At 38.9% G+C, this 20,396-nt stretch overlaps 1 protein-coding gene across 7 annotated transcripts in view; it reads right to left on the bottom strand.

The window, feature by feature from the left end:
* kctd17 (potassium channel tetramerization domain containing 17) overlaps positions 1 to 20,396 on the bottom strand; it is a 62,141-nt gene that overhangs the window by 17,351 nt on the left and 24,394 nt on the right. For all 7 annotated transcript variants that reach the window (XM_030122051.1, XM_030122055.1, XM_030122056.1 and 4 more), the window contains exons 2-3: positions 1,220 to 1,328; positions 1,003 to 1,094 (exon numbers count right to left, since the gene is read on the bottom strand). In XM_030122051.1, the coding sequence (XP_029977911.1) occupies positions 1,003 to 1,094; positions 1,220 to 1,328 (201 nt within the window). The remainder of the gene's footprint in view (positions 1 to 1,002; positions 1,095 to 1,219; positions 1,329 to 20,396) is intronic.

The raw sequence follows: 20,396 nt of genomic DNA, 5'->3' as shown, positions 1-20,396 counted from the left end.
GTATGGGATCATGTGCAATCGAATCATTGGTCCATTTTTCTGGCATGAGAGATCAATGACTGCAAATGTTTACCTTGACCTTTTGACTGAATGACCTTCAACCAGCCATCATTTTCAATCAAGATGGTGCACCACCACAATGGAGACTGCATGTCTGCGGGTTCCTAAATCAAACATTTCCAGACCAGTGGATTGGAAGGGATGGCCCAATTCCCTGGATACCTCATTCACCAGATATCACTCCCCTGGATTTCTTTCTACAAGGTTATGTTAAAGATATCGTGTTTTGAACAAAGATAAGGGACATCAGTGACCTGAAGCAAAAGATCACTGATACCATTGCCACCATTGATAAGGCTATGATGCAGGCAAGAATGCATGGCAAGAAATCCAGTACTGGTGCATTAAATGAGACAAATCTACTTTTCATTTTGGAATAATTTCACAGATTTGTCTATTCATTTGCTTCTGTAATAAATTTGTTAAATTGTAAAGAGACTTTATGAACATCCTGTATAATTAGGATATACTGCCTTGTGGAGTTTTTTATTAATAGCGCCTACAGTGATTTGAAACAAACATTTCATAACATCAATAAAGTGGAAGTGTTTGTGAATGACATTTGGAGGCGAGTGACAGTTGTTATTAGTGGAGAGCCAATATCAAAGCATACTCACATCTGCCTGAGCCAGAGAAGAAAAACCATTCACTCTCTTATACACACAGCACAACAAAAACAAAACACACAGCCTCACAAGAAAAAGGCTAAGTAGTATGATCAAACTGTCATCTAATATGTACAAATTTTTTAAAACTGGAATAAATGAATACCTGCTGTAAAACAGATGCCAAAACTTACGTGATTTAAACTGTTTCTTGGTGTTTAAGCCATAATAAATTTAAACTGAAAAGTTGTGGAAGAGGTTTCACTCATCAAGTAAAAGCTACATTTAGCTCATTAAGACAACAGCAAACATTTCCAAACATCAATAAAGCACATACCTGTGTGGCTTTAGAGTCTCTTTCCACAATCCTCTCTTTGATGAGTTTGATCAGAGGGGTGATGTTATAAAATTCTGCCTCCTCTAGGACACCTTACAACAATGAACACTGAGATGTCAGCTCAGCATGAACAACAAACATGTAATACTACACAGTATCGTCATTGCATTTTTTTAATTCAACCTGCTTCATAAAATAAACAAGCTTCTTATCAGACCTTCTTCAGCCAACTCCTTGTTGTAGACCAGTTTGCCATGTCGTAGGTAGTTCAGGATGGGACCAAAGTAGGTGGGGTCTCTGTCGATCACGTAGGCTCCAGTCTCATCCTGTTAATCCACAACATGAACAAAAAGAATAGTCTGTTCAGCCATTTGTTACTTTATCATCATTATCATCAGCAACACACACAGAGCCCCTTTTCCTGGACCAATCAGGGGTTCATGTTAGAGATGATTGAGCAAAAAAAAAATCATATCACAGTGCTTTTAATTACAAAGAGAACCAGCTAATGGATTCTCTATTTATGAAATATGATATGAAAGATATTATTTTTGTTGCAAGATTATTGGATAAATCAAGTGGAGACTTTTTTAACCTTAAACACACAATGAACACAAAAAACAAAGAAAGTATTTTTCTTTCAAAGGAGGATTAGAATATGACATCTCAGTATTCACTTTCCAAATCAGACAGACATTTGTCCATAAATCTTAGCATAAAGATGCGAAATCATGGCAATGTGGCTACAAAGAAACACATAAGGTTCTCATTAGAACCACTGTTTTTTAGTTAAGGGGACACTAACTCTGGTCCACCCTTGATGCTCAATGATCTGCTTCCTTTATCAACATAAATGGCTCCCTTTAAACTAATAATACAATCCTTATGTTGTGTGATTATACACTAATGAAAACAAAATTTTGAATATAATGTTCCATTTATGCACTTAGACCCTCCTAACCATCCCTAAATGATGACTGATAGAATGATGATTAGTTATTTGTTATATTTTTTGCTTGGTTTTCTTTCCCTAGGGGATCAATAAAGTTAATTTGTATCTGTGTCTTTAAATGTAATGGAGTGGTTTTCCTATCCTCACTCAGTCCTCTGGTTTCCCCGGTCTGTCCTAATGTGCTAATGCTAATGCTAGGTAATGTATTGTGTTAGGGGGATATACTAAAGAGAGTTAACCTTAACTTTCCACTTTAAATTCTCCACACTAGCCCTTTAAGTTTTATTTGATTTGAGTTTTATTTGATTTGAGTTTTATTTTTTTCTTTAACCTTCCTCAAGCAAATATATTTCTTAACAATATACAATTTTTGACATGTGAGCACCCTATTAATCCCCTAGCTGAATACTGTGTGATGTAGCACTTAATTAAGACGGTTTGCTGAAATTTAGTCATCTAGTATTTTTAAAATTTAAATAAAAAAGTTTTGTGGGACCGGTTGACGTTATCTTATTATTTAAATCCAATGTTCTGTTTTTTTGAGTGTACAAAGTACACACAGTACATTTAAAAAAAAAAAAAAAAACCTTATTAAAAATAATACATACTGTCTATTACATAACTTCTTTTCACTTTTATGACCAAATGCTCAACTGTTTGTACAATGTTTCTTCATTCAAAAGTACTCTTTCTCACAGACACACATGCTCACACAATAGGGTTTTTCCAAAATAAAAGCCTTAAATCTGATAAATCATCACTTTTATACTCACTTATTCATACAATTTCAATTCATTTTTCAAACTAATTCTTTCTCTCACATACAAAACAAATGCACATACACACAGTAGGGTTTCCACAATAAAAGTCTGATTTAAAGGTGATGGTGGTTTCAGCAGAGGGTCGCTGGTGTTCTGTACAGATGTAAGGAGGACAGACACTAAAGGGTGGGAACTGGTATGGGGACGGAGAGGTGTGAGTGGAGCTGAGGTGTGGACGGTCACGGGAGGCGGATCGCGGGGGAGGCGGAACGCTCGGTGAGGGTCCCGCCCAATGCTGCTTGCAGCTTTAATTATTAGGGACCGAGCCGAAAGGTAAGGCCCTCTCACACAGTGAGAGGCCTTGCCTGCAAGCAAGGCCCTATTGTTATTCGTTCGTTTTTTATTATTATTATACTATCGTCACTTTAAACTGGATTTTGACCCCCTAAACATGCTCCAAAACTCACCAAATTTGGCACACATGTCAGGCCTGGTGAAAAATTTGATAAAATGAAAAAAGAAACCCCATAGGTGCCAAAATGGGCTCTCTAGCACCACCTATGTGAAAAAAAACGGTAACTGCCCTAGTGGCCAGTAGGAATGTCGTAGAGACATGGAACCAGTGCCAAAATATTTGTTGGATGAAGCACTAAAAATGATATGCTGACAGTGATGACCTAACTCCAACAGGAAGTTCGCAATATGCCTTTCAAAATAAAATTTTCAAAACTAACTCCGATGACACCGTTTGTCCTATTGACTTCTAAATAGCACCAAAAGATAGAGTGAACCCTCTGCACAAAAGTGGTCTCGTAGCTTAGTCTTAACTGTCTTAGTTTTTTTTTTACATGCCTGCAAAGTTGCGATGTTTGGAAGTCATTTTTCACTTTGCAGTTTTTCCCCACATGTGACATATCTACGCGTTCATGGGACTCACCACAATGTTCACATGCAAAAATTTTTGAGATAGGATTTACGGTTATTGATTTATAACAATTTGTTTATTTTCTTACTTTTTCCTCTTTAGACTGCCATTTGACCCCCTTAACATGCTCCAAAACTCACCAAATTTGCCATGTATGTCATGGCTGGTGAACACTTTCATTCAATATCAAAATTAACCCCTTGGGTACCAAAATGGACTCTGTAGCGCCACCTATGTACTAAAAAACTCAAAAAATCTGCCCTAGCGGCCAGTAGGAATGTCACAGAAACATGAAACAAATGCCAAAATGTTGGTCTGATTGAGCCCCACAAATCATACACTGACACTAATGAGCTAACTCCAACAGGAAGTTGGCAATCTGCCTTTGAAAGTTACTCTACGTTTCTGCAATTACTGCTTATTCATTTCACACTTTTAAAAAAAAAATTATACCTCATTAAATTCCCACAAGTCTGCAGAATCCAAAAGTGAAAGAATTTTTCAGATACGACCTACGGTTATGGAATTATGGCGATTTTTTAAAGACTAAGTTTAGTTTCACTTTTCACAATGGTAAAATCCCTATAAAAGTCTTGCAGGTGCATTTTTAACATGTCTCTCTGTAGTGCAGTGGTTCATGTAGCTGACTGTGGAGCAGAAGGACCCTAGTTCAAGTCCCAGGCAATCCAAAATTTTTTTTTTTTTTTTTTTTTAAAACAGGTTTTATTGCATTGTATTGTGGATATTGGAAATTTTGCACACATTCAAAAGTACACGGAGTACATTTTTTCAAAATAAAACCCCAATTAAGAATAATACAAAATGTCTATTGCATAACTTCGTTTTATTTTTATGACCAAACGCTCAACTGTTTGTACAATGTTTCTTCATTCAAAAGTACTCTTTCTCACAGACACACATGCTCACACAATAGGGTTTTTCCAAAATAAATGCCTTAAATGTGATAAATCATCACTTTTATACTCACTTATTCATACAACTTCAATTCATTTTTCAAACTGATTCTTTCTCTCACATACAAAACAAATGCACATACACACAGTAGGGTTTCCAAAATAAAAGTCTCATTTTAAAGGTGATGGTGGCTTCAGCAGAGGGTCGCTGGTGTTCTGTACAGATGTAAGGAGGATAGACACTAAAGGATGGGAACTGGTATGGGGACGGAGAGGTGTGAGTGGAGCTGAGGTGTGGAGGGTCACGGGAGGCGGATCGCAGGGGAGGCGGATCACGCGGGGGGGCGGATCGCGTGGGAGGCGGATCGCCCGGTGCGAGGTCCCGCCCAATGCTGCTTGCAGCTTTAATTATTATTATTATTATTCACACACCACTTTCACCTGGATTTTGACCCCCTGAACATGCACGAAAACTCACCACATTTGGCACACATGTCAGGCCTGGTGAAAATTTCGATACAATGACAAAATTAACCCCATAGGTGCCAAAATGGGCTCTCTAGCGCCACCTATGTGTAAAAAACAGCACAAGCCCTAGTGGCCAGTAGGAATGTCGTACAGACATGAAACCAGTGCCAAAACTTTTGTTGGATCATGCTCTGCAAATCATCCACTGACACTCATGACCTATCTGCAACAGGAACTTCGCAATATGCCTTTCAAAATACAATTTCTAAAACTAACTCCGATGACACCGTTTGTGGTATTGACATCTAAATAGCGCCAAAAGATAGAGTGAACCCTCCTTCACAAAACGATTTCACACCTTTTCCATAACTGTCTTAGTTTTTTTTTTTTACAAGCCTGCAAAGTTGCGATGTTTGGAACTCATTTTTCACTTTGGAGTTTTTCCCCACATGTGACATATCTTCACGGGGACATATCTTCACGGGGACACGGGTTCACAGGACTCAGCACAACTCTCACATCCAAAAATTTTTGAGATAGGATGTACGGTTATTGATTTATAACAATTTGTTTCTTTTCATACTTTTTCCACTTTAGACTGCCATTTGACCCCCTTAACATGCTCCAAAACTCACCAAATTTGCCATGTATGTCATGGCTGGTGAACACTTTCATACAATATCAAAATTAACCCCTTGCGTGCCAGAATGGACTCTGTAGCGCCACCTATGTACTAAAAAACACACAAAATCTGCCCTAGCGGCCAGTAGGAATGTTGTAGAAACATGAAACAAATGCCAAAATGTTGGTCTGATTGAACCCGACAAATCATACACTGACACTCATGAGCTAACTCCAAAAGGAAGTTGGCAATCTGCCTTTGAAAGTTACTCTACGTTTCTGCAATTACTGCTTAGTCATTTCTGACTTTTGAATAAAAAGTTATACCTCATGAAATTTCCACAAGTCTGCAGAATCCAAAAGTGAAAGAATTTTTCATATCCGACCTACGGTTATGGAATTATGGTGATTTTTTGAAGACTATGTTTACTTTCACTTTTAACAATGACAAAGCCCCTATAAAACTCTTCCTGGTGCACACTTGTAAGTGTCTGTCCTTAGTGCAGTGGTTCATGTAGCTGCCTATGGAACAAGAGGACCTGGGTTCAAGTCCCAGACAATCCAAATTCTTTTTTTTTTTTCTTTCTCCATTTTAAAACAGGTTTTACTGCATTGTATTTTGGATATTGGAAATTTTGCACACATTCAAAAGTACACAGAGTACATTTTTTCAAAATAAAACCCCAATTACCAATAATACAAAATTTCTATTACATAACTTCTTTTCATTTTTATGATCAAACGCGAAACTGTTTGTACAATGTTTCTTCATTCAAAAGTACTCTTTCTCACAGACACACATGCTCACACAATAGGGTTTTTCCAAAATAATAGCCTTAAATGTAAGAAATCATCACTTTTATACTCACTTATTCATACAATTTCAATTCATTTTTCAAACTGATTCTTTCTCTCACATACAAAACAAATGCACATACACACAGTAGGTTTTCCAAAATAAAAGTCTCATTTTAAAGGTGATGGTGGTTTCAGCAGAGGGTCACTGGTGTTCTGTACAGATGTAAGGAGGACAGACACTAAAGGATGGGAACTGGTATGGGGACGGAGAGGTGTGAGTGGAGCTGAGGTGTGGACGGTCACGGGAGGCGGATCGCGGGGGAGGTGGATCGCCCGGTGCGAGGTCCCGCCCAATGCTGCTTGCAGCTTTAATTAGGGACCGAGCCGAAAGGTAAGGCCCTCTCACACAGTGAGAGGCCTTGCCTGCAAGCAAGGCCCTATTGTTATTCGTTCGTTTTTATATTATTAGGGACCGAGCCGAAAGGTAAGGCCCTCTCACACAGTGAGAGGCCTTGCCTGCAAGCAAGGCCCTATTGTTTTTCGTTCGTTTTTATATTATTATTATTATTCACACACCACTTTGACCTGGATTTTGACCCCCTGAACATGCACGAAAACTCACCAAATTTGGCACACATGTCAAGCCTGGCGAAAAATTTGATAAAATGAAAAAATTAACCCCATAGGTGCCAAAATGGGCTCTCTAGCGCCACCTATGTGAAAAAAACGGCAACTGCCCTAGTGGCCAGTAGGAATGTCGTACAGACATGAAACCAGTGCCAAAATTTTTGTTGGATCATGCTCTACAAATCATCCACTGACACTCATGACCTATCTGCAACAGGAACTTCGCAATATGCCTTTCAAAATAAAATTTCTAAAACTAACTCCGATGACACCGTTTGTGGTATTGACTTCTAAATAGCGCCAAAAGATAGAGTGAACCCTCCTTAATACAACGATTTCACACCTTTTCCATAACTGTCTTAGTTTCTTTTTTACAAGCCAGCAAAGTTGCGATGTTTGAAACTCATTTTTCATTTTGCAGTTTTTCCCCACATGTGACATATCTACACGTTCACAGGACTCACCACAACGCTCACATGCAAAACATTTTGAGATAGGATGTATGGTTATTGATTTATAACAATTTGTTTATTTTCATACTTTTTCGGCTTTAGACTGCCATTTGACCCCCTTAACATGCTCCAAAACTCACCAAATTTGCCATGTATGTCATGGCTGGTGAACCCTTTCATTCAATATCAAAATTAACCCCTTGGGTGCCAAAATGAACTCTGTAGCGCCACCTATGTACTAAAAAACTCTCAAAATCTGCCCTAGCGGCCAGTAGGAATGTTGTAGAAACATGAAACAAATGCCAAAATGTTGGTCTGATTGAGCCCGACAAATCATACACTGACACTCATGAGCTAACTCCAACAGGAAGTTGGCAGTCTGCCTTTGAAAGTTACTCTACGTTTCTGCAATTACTGCTTATTCATTTCAGATTTTTGAATAAAAAGTTATACCTCATTAAATTCCCACAAGTCTACAGAATCCAAAAGTGAAAGAATTTTTCAGATACGACCTACGGTTATGGAATTATGGCGATTTTTTTGAAGACTAAGTTTAGTTTCACTTTTCCCAATGACAAAATCCCTATTTAAAGCACACTACTGCCATCTGGTGGGTGTCTGACAATATACCAGTGGTTACAGAAGTGTTCTGTTATACAAGAGTCCTGGATTCAAACCCTCGGCAGGGAAATAGCTTTTTTTTTGTTTTGTTTTATTATTCTTCCCTCCATCACATTTTAAAACAGGTTTTGCTGCATAATATTGTGGATATTGGACATTTTGCACACATTACAAAGTATACACAGTACATTTTTTTCTAAATAAAACCCTTATTAAACATGATACATACTGTCTGTTACATAACTTCTTTTCATTTTTCTGACCAAACGCTCAACTGTTTGTACAATGTTTCTTCATTCAAAAGTACTCTTTCTCACAGACACACATGCTCACACAATAGGGTTTTTCCAAAAATAATAGCCTTAAATGTGGTAAATCATCACTTTTATACTCACTTAGTCAGACGATTTCTATTCATTTTTCAAACTGATTCTTTCTCTCACATACAAAACAAATGCACATACACACAGTAGGGTTTCCAAAATCAAAGTCTGATTTAAAGGTGATGGTGGTTTCAGCAGAGGGTCGCTGGTGTTCTGTACAGATGTAAGGAGGACAGACACTAAAGGGTGGGAACTGGTATGGGGACGGACAGGTGTGAGTGGAGCTGAGGTTTCGACGGTCTCAGGAGGCGGATCGCCCGGTGCGAGGTCCCGCCCAATGCTGCTTGCAGCTTTAATTAGGGACCGAGCCGAAAGGTAAGGCCCTCTCACGCAGTGAGAGGCCTTGCCTGCAAGCAAGGCCCTATTGTTTTTCGTTCGTTTTTATATTATTAGGGACCGAGCCGAAAGGTAAGGCCCTCTCACGCAGTGAGAGGCCTTGCCTGCAAGCAAGGCCCTATTGTTATTCGTTCGTTTTTATATTATTAGGGACCGAGCCGAAAGGTAAGGCCCTCTCACGCAGTGAGAGGCCTTGCCTGCAAGCAAGGCCCTATTGTTTTTCGTTCGTTTTTATATTATTATTATTATTATTATTCACACACCACTTTGACCTGGATTTTGACCCCCTGAACATGCACGAAAACTCACCAAATTTGGCACACATGTCAGGCCTGGCGAAAAATTTAATAAAATGAAAAAATTAACCCCATAGGTGCCAAAATGGGTTCTCTAGCGCCACCTATGTGAAAAAAACGGCAACTGCCCTAGTGGCCAGTAGGAATGTCGTACAGACATGAAACCAGTGCCAAAATTTTTGTTGGATCATGCTCTACAAATCATCCACTGACACTCATGACCTATCTGCAACAGGAACTTCGCAATATGAAGATACAGTGAAATGTCCTTAATAAAACGATTTCACACCTTTTCCATAACTGTCTTAGTTTTTTTTTTACAAGCCTGCAAAGTTGCGATGTTTGGAACTCATTTTTCATTTTGCAGTTTTTCCCCACATGTGACATATCTACGCGTTCACGGGACTCAGCACAACTCTCACTTCCAAAACTTTTTGAGATAGGATGTACGGTTATTGATTTATAACAATTTGTTTATTTTCATAATTTTTCCATTTTAGACTGCCATTTGACCCCCTTAACATGCTCCAAAACTCACCAAATTTGCCATGTATGTCATGGCTGGTGAACACTTTCATACAATATCAAAATTAACCCCTTGTGTGCCAAAATGGATTCTGTAGCGCCACCTATGTACTAAAAAACACACAAAATCTGCCCTAGCGGCCAGTAGGAATGTCACAGAAACATGAAACAAATGCCAAAATGTTGGTCTGATTGAGCCCGACAAATCATACACTGACACTCATGAGCTAACTCCAACAGGAAGTTGGCAATCTGCCTTTGAAAGTTACTCTACGTTTCTGCAATTACTGCTTAGTCATTTCAGACCTTTGAATAAAAAGTTATACCTCATTAAATTCCCACAACTCTGCAGAATCCAAAAGTGAAAGAATTTTTCAGATACAACCTACGGTTATGGAATAATGGCGATTTTTTGAAGACTATGTTTACTTTCACTTTTAACAATGACAAAGTCCCTATAAAACTCTTCCTGGTGAACAGATGTATGTGTCTGTCCTTAGTGCAGTGGTTCATGTAGTTACCTATGGAACAAGAGGACCTGGGTTCAAGTCCCAGACAATCAGAACTTTTTTTTTTTTTTTTTTTCTCCATTTTAAAACAGGTTTTACTGCATTGTATTTTGGATACTGGAAATTTTGCACACATTCAAAAGTACACGGAGTACATTTTTTCAAAATAAAACCCCAAATACCAATAATACAAAATTTCTATTACATAACTTCTTTTCATTTTTATGATCAAACGCTCAACTCTTTGTACAATGTTTCTTCATTCAAAAGTACTCTTCCTCACAGACACACATGCTCACACAATAGGGTTTTTCTAAAATAAAAGCCTTAAATGTGGTAAATCATCACTTTAATGCTCAATTATTCATATAATTTCAATTCATTTTTCTAACTGATTCTTTCTCTCACATACAAAACAAATGCACATACACACAGTAGGTTTTCCAAAATAAAAGTCTCATTTTAAAGGTGATGGTGGTTTCAGCAAAGGGTCGCTGGTGTTCTGTACAGATGTAAGGAGGACGGACACTAAAGGATGGGAAGTGGTATGGGGACGGAGAGGTGTGAGTGGAGCTGAGGTATGGACGGTCATGGGAGGCGGATCGCGGGGGAGGCGGAACGCCCGGTGCGAGGTCCCGCCCAATGCTGCTTGCAGCTTTAATTATTAGGGACCGAGCCGAAAGGTAAGGCCCTCTCACACAGTGAGAGGCCTTGCCTGCAAGCAAGGCCCTATTGTTTTTCGTTCGTTTTTATATTATTATTATTATTATTATTTTTCCGTGACGCTTTAAACTGGAATTTGCCCCCCTAAACATGCTCAAAAACTCACCAAATTTGGCACACATGTCAGGCCTGGCGAAAAATTTGATAAAATGTAAAAATTAACCCCATAGGTGCCAAAATGGCCTCTCTAGCGCCACCTATGTGAAAAAAATGGGAAAAGCCCTAGTGGCCACTAGGAATGTCGTACAGACATGAAACCAGTGCCAAAATTCTTGTTGGATGAAGCACTACAAATCATCCACTGACACTTATGACCTAACTCCAACAGGAAGTTCGCAATATGCCTTTCAAAATAAAATTTCTAAAACTAACTCCGATGACACCGTTTGTCATATTGACTTCTAAATAGCATCAAAAGATAGAGTGAAACCTCCTCAAAAAAGTGATCTCTCACTTTTTCCGGAACTGTCTTAGTTTTTTTTTTACAAGCCCGCAAAGTTGTGATGTTTGGAACTCATTTTTCACTTTGCAGTTTTTCCTGACATGTGACATATCTACACGTTCATGGGACTCAACACAATGCTCACATGCAAAAATTTTTGAGATAGGATGTACGGTTGTTGATTTATAACAATTCTTTTATTTTCATACTTTTTCCACTTTAGACTGCCATTTGACCCCCTTAACATGCTCCAAAACTCACCAAATTTGCCATGTATGTCATGGCTGGTGAACACTTTCATACAATATCAAAAATTAACCCCTTGGGTGCCAAAATGGACTCTGTAGCGCCACCTATGTACTAAAAAACACACAAAATCTGCCCTAGCAGCCAGTAGGAATGTCACAGAAACATGAAACAAATGCCAAAATGTTGGTCTGATTGAGCCCGACAAATCATACACTGACACTCATGAGCTAACTCCAACAGGAAGTTGGCAATCTGCCTTTGAAAGTTACTCTACGTTTCTGCAATTACTGCTTATTCATTTCAGAGTTTTGACATAAAAGTTAGACCTCATTGAATTCCCACAAGTCTGCAGAATCCAAAAGTGAAAGAATTTTTCAGATACGACCTACGGTTATGGAATTATAGCGATTTTTTGAAGACTATGTTTAGTTTCACTTTTCCAAATGGCAAAATCCCTATAAAAGTCTTGCTGGTGCACATTTTCACATGTCTCTCTGTAGTGCAGTGGTTCATGTAGCTGCCTATGGAGCCAAAGGATCCCAGTTCAAGTCCCAGGTAATCCAAAAATTTTTATTTTTTTTTTTAATTTTAAAACAGGTTTTACTGCATTGTATTGTGGATATTGGAAATTTTGCACACATTCAAAAGTACACGGAGTACATTTTTTCAAAATAAAACCAAAATTAAGAATAATACAAAATGTCTATTACATAACTTCTTTTCATTTTTATGACCAAACACTCAACTGTTTGTACAATGTTTCTTCATTCAAAAGTACTCTTTCTCACAGACACACATCCTCACACAATAGGGTTTTTCCAAAATAAAAGCCTTAAATGTGGTAAATCATCACTTTTATACTCACTTATTCATACAATTTCAATTCATTTTTCAAACTGATTCTTTCTCTCACATTAAAAACAAATGCACATACACACAGTAGGGTTTCCAAAATAAAAGTCTCATTTTAAAGGTGATGGTGGTTTCAGCAGAGGGTCACTGGTGTTCTGTACAGGACACTAAAGGATGGGAACTGGTATGGGGACGGACAGGTGTGAGTGGAGCTGAGGCGTCGACAGTCACGGGTGGCGGATCGCGGGGGAGGCGGATCGCCCGGTGCGAGGTCCCGCCCAATGCTGCTTGCAGCTTTAATTATTATTATTATTATTCACACACCACTTTGACCTGGATTTTGACCCCCTGAACATGCACGAAAACTCACCAAATTTGGCACACATGTCAGGCCTGGCGAAAAATTTGATAAAATGAAAAAATTAACCCCATAGGTGCCAAAATGGGCTCTCTAGCGCCACCTATGTGAAAAAAACGGCAACTGCCCTAGTGGCCAGTAGGAATGTCGTACAGACATGAAACCAGTGCCAAAATTTTTGTTGGATCATGCTCTACAAATCATCCACTGACACTCATGACCTATCTGCAACAGGAACTTCGCAATATGCCTTTCAAAATAAAATTTCTAAAACTAACTCCGATGACACCGTTTGTGGTATTGACTTCTAAATAGCGCCAAAAGATACAGTGAACCTGTCCTTAATAAAACGATTTCACACCTTTTCCATAACTGTCTTAGTTTTTTTTTTACAAGCCTGCAAAGTTGCGATGTTTGGAACTCATTTTTCACTTTGGAGTTTTTCCCCACATGTGACATATCTACGCGTTCACGGGACTCAGCACAACTCTCACATCCAAAAATTTTTGAGATAGGATGTACGGTTATTGATTTATAACAATTTGTTTCTTTTCATACTTTTTCCACTTTAGACTGCCATTTGACCCCCTTAACATGCTCCAAAACTCACCAAATTTGCCATGTATGTCATGGCTGGTGAACACTTTCATACAATATCAAAATTAACCCCTTGCATGCTAAAATGGACTCTGTAGCGCCACCTATGTACTAAAAAACACACAAAATCGGCCCTAGCGGCCAGTAGGAATGTCACAGAAACATGAAACAAATGCCAAAATGTTGGTCTGATTGAGCCCGACAAATCATACACTGACACTCATGAGCTAACTCCAACAGGAAGTTGGCAATCTGCCTTTGAAAGTTACTCTACGTTTCTGCAATTAGTACTCAGTCATTCCAGACTTTTGAATAAAAAGTTATACCTCACTCAATTCCCACAAGTCTGCAGAATCCAAAAGTGAAAGAATTTTTCAGATACGACCTACGGTTATGGAATTATGGCGATTTTTTGAAGTCTATGTTTACTTTCACTTTTAACAATGACAAAGTCCCTATAAAATTCTTCTTGGTGGGCAGCTGTCTATGGCGGTCCTTAGTGTAGTGGTTCATGTAGCTGCCTATGGTGCAAGAGGACCTGGGTTCAAGTCCCAGACAATCCAAACTTTTTTTTTTTTTTTTTTTTTTCTCCATCTTAAAACAGGTTTTACTGCATTGTATTTTGGACACTGGAAATTTTGCACACATTCAAAAGTACACGGAGTACATTTTTTCAAAATAAAACTCCAAATACCAATAATACAAAATTTCTATTACATAACTTCTTTTCATTTTTATGATCAAACGCTCAACTCTTTGTACAATGTTTCTTCATTCAAAAGTACTCTTTCTCACAGACACACATGCTCACACAATAGGGTTTTTCCAAAATAAAAGCCTTAAATGTGAGACATCATCACTTTAATGCTCAATTATTCATACAATTTCAATTCATTTTTCAAACTGATTCTTTCTCTCACATACAAAACAAATGCACATACACACAGTAGGGTTTCCAAAATAAAAGTGTCATTTTAAAGGTGATGGTGGTTTCAGCAGAGGGTCGCTGGTGTTCTGTACAGATGTAAGGAGGACAGACACTAAAGGATGGAAACTGGTATGGGGACGGAGAGGTGTGAGTGGAGCTGAGGTGTGGACGGTCACGGGAGGCGGATCGCGGGGGAGGCGGAACGCCCGGTGCGAGGTCCCGCCCAATGCTGCTTGCAGCTTTAATTATTATTATTATTCACACACCACTTTGACCTGGATTTTGACCCCCTGAACATGCACGAAAACTCACCAAATTTGGCACACATGTCAGGCCTGGCGAAAAATTTGATAAAATGAAAAAATTAACCCCATAGGTGCCAAAATGGGCTCTCTAGCGCCACCTATGTGACAAAAACGGCAACTGCCCTAGTGGCCAGTAGGAATGTCGTACAGACATGAAACCAGTGCTAAAATTTTTGTTGGATCATGCTCTACAAATCATCCACTGACACTCATGACCTATCTGCAACAGGAACTTCGCAATATGCCTTTCAAAATAAAATTTCTAAAACTAACTCCGATGACACCGTTTGTGGTATTGACTTCTAAATAGCGCCAAAAGATAGAGTGAACCCTCCTTAATACAACGATTTCACACCTTTTCCATAACTGTCTTAGTTTCTTTTTTACAAGCCTGCAAAGTTGCGATGTTTGGAACTCATTTTTCACTTTGGAGTTTTTCCCCACATGTGACATATCTACGCGTTCACGGGACTCAGCACAACTCTCACATCCAAAAATTTTTGAGATAGGATGTACGGTTATTGATTTATAACAATTTGTTTCTTTTCATACTTTTTCCACTTTAGACTGCCATTTGACCCCCTTAACATGCTCCAAAACTCACCAAATTTGCCATGTATGTCATGACTGGTGAACACTTTCATACAATATCAAAATTAACCCCTTGCATGCTAAAATGGACTCTGTAGCGCCACCTATGTACTAAAAAACACACAAAATCGGCCCTAGCGGCCAGTAGGAATGTCACAGAAACATGAAACAAATGCCAAAATGTTGGTCTGATTGAGCCCGACAAATCATACACTGACACTCATGAGCTAAACTCCAACAGGAAGTTGGCAATCTGCCTTTGAAAGTTACTCTACGTTTCTGCAATTAGTACTCAGTCATTCCAGACTTTTGAATAAAAAGTTATACCTCACTCAATTCCCACAAGTCTGCAGAATCCAAAAGTGAAAGAATTTTTCAGATACGACCTACGGTTATGGAATAATGGCGATTTGTTGAAGACTATGTTTACTTTCACTTTTAACAATGACAAAGTCCCTATAAAATTCTTCTTGGTGGGCAGCTGTCTATGGCTGTCCTTAGTGTAGTGGTTCATGTAGCTGCCTATAGAGCAAGCGGACCTGGGTTCAAGTCCCAGACAATCCAAACTTTTTTTTTTTTTTTTTCTCCATCTTAAAACAGGTTTTACTGCATTGTATTTTGGATACTGGAAATTTTGCACACATTCAAAAGTACACGGAGTACATTTTTTCAAAATAAAACCCCAAATACCAATAATACAAAATTTCTATTACATAACTTCTTTTCATTTTTATGATCAAACGCTCAACTCTTTGTACAATGTTTCTTCATTCAAAAGTACTCTTTCTCACAGACACACATGCTCACACAATAGGGTTTTTCCAAAATAAAAGCCTTAAATGTGAGACATCATCACTTTTATGCTCAATTATTCATACAATTTCAATTCATTTTTCAAACTGATTCTTTCTCTCACATACAAAACAAATGCACATACACACAGTAGGTTTTCCAAAATAAAAGTGTCATTTTAAAGGTGATGGTGGTTTCAGCAGAGGGTTGCTGGTGTTCTGTACAGATGTAAGGAGGACGGACACTAAAGGGTGGGAACTGGTATGGGGACGGAGAGGTGTGAGTGGAGCTGAGGTGTGGACGGTCACGGGAGGCGGATCGCGGGGGGGGCGGAACGCCCGGTGCGAGGTCCCGCCCAATGCTGCTTGCAGCTTTAATTTGTCTTATTTTTCTTTCTCCTGCGCTTTGAGCTCAATTTTGACCCCCTGAACATTTACGAAAACTCACCAAATTTTGCACAAAATTCAGAAATGCGAGAAATTGAATTTACATATAGGTTTCGAAGATGTCGGTAAAGAAATGTTGCCGCAGCGCCCCCTTGAAAAGTGGAAATGCATTACGCCGATGGGAGCACTTCCAACGTAAAGTTTGTTGTAGAGCCACGAAAATCGGTACACAGATTCATCATGAGGAGACAAACATAAATATTATTATGGCCACGCCCCAAAACCAACCCTTTGTCGGCCATATTGGATTGAAATTTCCAAAATGCTGAGTCAGCGTTTTCGCTGACGTCGTATTTTAACTATCTCCTCCTTGGCCGTTTGGCCGAATGAGCTCAAAATCGGTGTACAGTATCTAGAGAAGTGGGGCATCAAAAGTTAGCCGAATTTTTTGGATAGGTGTCACCGTTTTTGTGTGACGACGTCGCAAACTTTGCAAAGTTTCTTCGTGAATTTACCATTACAAAAATTGCTTCAGCTCAGACATACGAACACCGATTTGGCTGAAATTTCACTCAGATGTCTATCTCCAAGGCCTACACCCATTTATTAAAACAAATTGAAATTTCGCACTATAGCGCCCCCTACAAATGTACATTTACAAAAATGAAATCAGTTCGGACATACGAGCACCAATTTGGCTCAAATTTGACTCAGACATCTGTCTCCCCGGCCTACCCCTATTTGTCAAAAAAAACTGAAATTTTGCACTACAGCGCCCCCTACAAAAATTTTTTATATTTTTTTATTAAAATTTCTTCAGTTCGGACATACGAACACCGATTTGGCTCAAATTTGACTCAGACGTCTATATCCCAGGCCTACACCCATTTATCAGAAATATTTGAAATTCGGTGCCATAGCGCCCCCTACAATTTTACCTTTACCAAAATTACTTCACGTTAGACATACAAATACCAATTTGGCTCAAATTTGAATCAGTGTTCAGTCTCCCAGGCCTACACCCATTTATCAAAAGAAATTGCCACTTCGCTCATTAGCGCCCCCTAATAATTTACCTTCACGAAAATTGCATTAATTCGGACATACGAACACTGATTTAGCTCAAATTTGACTCAGTGGTACATCTCGCAAACCTACACCCATTCAATGGTAGAAATTTATTTTTAGCTGCATAGCGCCCCCTACAGATTTACTTATACAAAACTTTCTTTAGTTAGGACATACAAACAAAGATTTGCCTCAAATTTGAATCAGTTGTCGATCTCCCAGGCCTACACCCATTCATCAGAAGACATTGAAATTTGGTGCTAGAGTGCCACCTGCTGAACGATGGACATACTTCTACTGGACGTGCCCGTGGCGAGGGCCTTTGGATGCCGCTTGCGGCTTTAATTTTTCTTTCTCCTGCATTTTGAGCTCAATTTTGACCCTCTGAACATTTACGAAAACTCTCCAAATTTTGCACAAAATTCAGAAGTGCGAGAAATTGAATTTACATATAGGTTTCGTAGATGTCGGTTAAGAAATGTTGCGGCACCGCTCCCTTGAAAAGTGGAAATACATTACGTCAATGGGAGCACGTCCAACATAAAGTTTGTCGTAGAGCCACGAAAATCGGTACACAGATTCATCATGTGGAGACAAACAAAAAATGTTATTATGGCCACGCCCCTAAACCCACCGGAAGTCGGCCATATTGGATTGAAATTTCCAAAATGCTGAGTCAGCGTTTTCGCTGACGTCGTATTTTAACTATCTCCTACTAAGGCATTTGGCCAAATGAGCTCAAAATTGGTGTACAGTATCTAGAGAAGTGGGACATCAAAAGTTAGCCGAATGTTTTGGATCGGTGTTACCGTTTTTGTGTGACAATGTCGCAAACTTTGCAAAGTTTCTTCGGTAATTTACCATTACAAAACTTGCTTCAGCTTAGACATACAAACACCAATTTGGCTCAAATTTGAAGGAGTCATCTATCTCCCAGGCCTAAACCTATTTATTAGAAGAAATTGAAATTTTGCACTATAGCGCCCCCTACAAATGTACATTTACAAAAATTACATCAGTTCGGACATACGAACACCGATTTGGCTCAAATTTGACTCAGACATCAGTCTCCCAGGCCTACACCTATTTGTAAAAAGAAACTGAAATTTCGCACTACAGCACCCCCTACAAGTTTTTTAAAAATTATTTTATTAAAATTGCTTCAGTTCAGACATATGAACACTGATTTGGCTCAAATTTGACTCAGACGTCTATCGCCCAGACCTACACCCATTTATCAGAAAAATGTTACATTTGGTGCTATAGCGCCCCCTACAACTTTACCTTTACAATAATTGCTTCAGTTTGGACATACGAACACCAGTTTGGCTCAAATTTGAATCAGTTGTCAATCTCCCAGGCCTACACTCATTTATCAAAAGAAAATGACATTTCGCTCAATAGCGCCCCCTGCAAATGTATCTTCATGAAAATTACATTAATTCGGACATAAGAACACCGATTTGGCTCAAATTTGACTCAGATGTCTATCTCTTAGGCCTACACCCATATATCAGAAAAAATTGAAATTTGGAGCTATAGCGCCCCCTACAATTTTACCTTTACGAAAATTACTTTACTTCACACATACGAACACCAATTTGGCTCAAATTTGAATCAGTTGTCAATCTCCCAGGCCTACACCCATTTATCAAAAGAAAATTCCATTTCATGCAATAGTGCCCCCTAAAAATTTACCTTCACAAAAATTGCATCAATTCGGACATACGAACACCAATTTGGCTCAAATTTGACTCAGTGGTACATCTCGCAGGCCTATACCCATTCAATGGAACAAATTGAATTTTGGCTCCATAACGCCCCCTACAGATTTATTTATACAAATATTTGTTCAGTTTGGACATACGAACACTGATTTGTCTCAAATTTGAGTCAATTAGCAATCTCCCAGGCCTACACCCATTCATTAGAAGACATTGAAATTTGGTGCTAGAGCGCCACCTGCTGAGCGATGAGCATACTTCTACTGGACGTGCCCTTGGCGAGGGCCTTTAGATGCCGCTTGCGGCTTTAATTTTTTTTTTTTTCTTTCTCCTGCGCTTTGAGCTCAATTTTGACCCCCTAAACATTAATGAAAACTCACCAAAGTTTGCCCAAAATTCAGAAATGTGCAAAATTTAATTTACATATACGTTTCGTAGATGTCGGCAAAGTTTGTCGTAGAGCCACAAAAATCGGTACACAGATTCATCATGAGGAGACAAACAAAAAATATTATTATGGCCACGCCCCAAAACCAACCCTTAGTCGGCCATATTGGATTGAAATTTCCAAAATGCTGAGTCAGCGTTTTCGCTGACGTTGTATTGTAACTATCTCCTCCTAAGGTGATTGGCCAAATGAGCTGAAAATCGGTGTACAGTATCTACAGAAGTGGGGCATCAAAACTTAGCCGAATTTTTGGAATCGGTGTCACCGTTTTTGTGCGACGAGGTTGCAAACTTTGCAAAGTTTTTTCAAAAATTTACCATTACAAAAATTGGTGCAGCTCAGACATACAAACACCGATTTGGCCGAAATTTGACTCAGACGTCTATCTCCCAGGCCTACACCCATTTATTAAAAGAAATTGAAATTTCGCACTATTGCGCCCCCTACAAATGTACATTTACAAAAATGACATCAGTTCGGACATACGAACACCGATTTGCCTCAAATTTGACTCAGACATCTGTCTCCCAGGCCTACTCCTATTTGTCAAAACAAACTTAAATTTCGCACTACAGCGTCCCCTTCAAGTTTTTTTTAAATTTTTTTACTAAAATTGCTTCAGTTCGGACATACGAACACCAATTTGGCTCAAATTTGACTCAGATGTCTATCTCTAAGGCCTACACCGATTTATCAAAAGAAATTTCCATTTCGCTCACTAGCGCCCCCTACAAATTTACCTT

Source organism: Sphaeramia orbicularis, chromosome 19 (assembly GCF_902148855.1).
Source record: "Sphaeramia orbicularis chromosome 19, fSphaOr1.1, whole genome shotgun sequence".
Taxonomy (NCBI): domain Eukaryota; kingdom Metazoa; phylum Chordata; class Actinopteri; order Kurtiformes; family Apogonidae; genus Sphaeramia; species Sphaeramia orbicularis.
The sequence above is the reverse complement of the archived record's forward strand: the minus strand, read 5'-3'. Positions and strand labels throughout refer to the sequence as shown.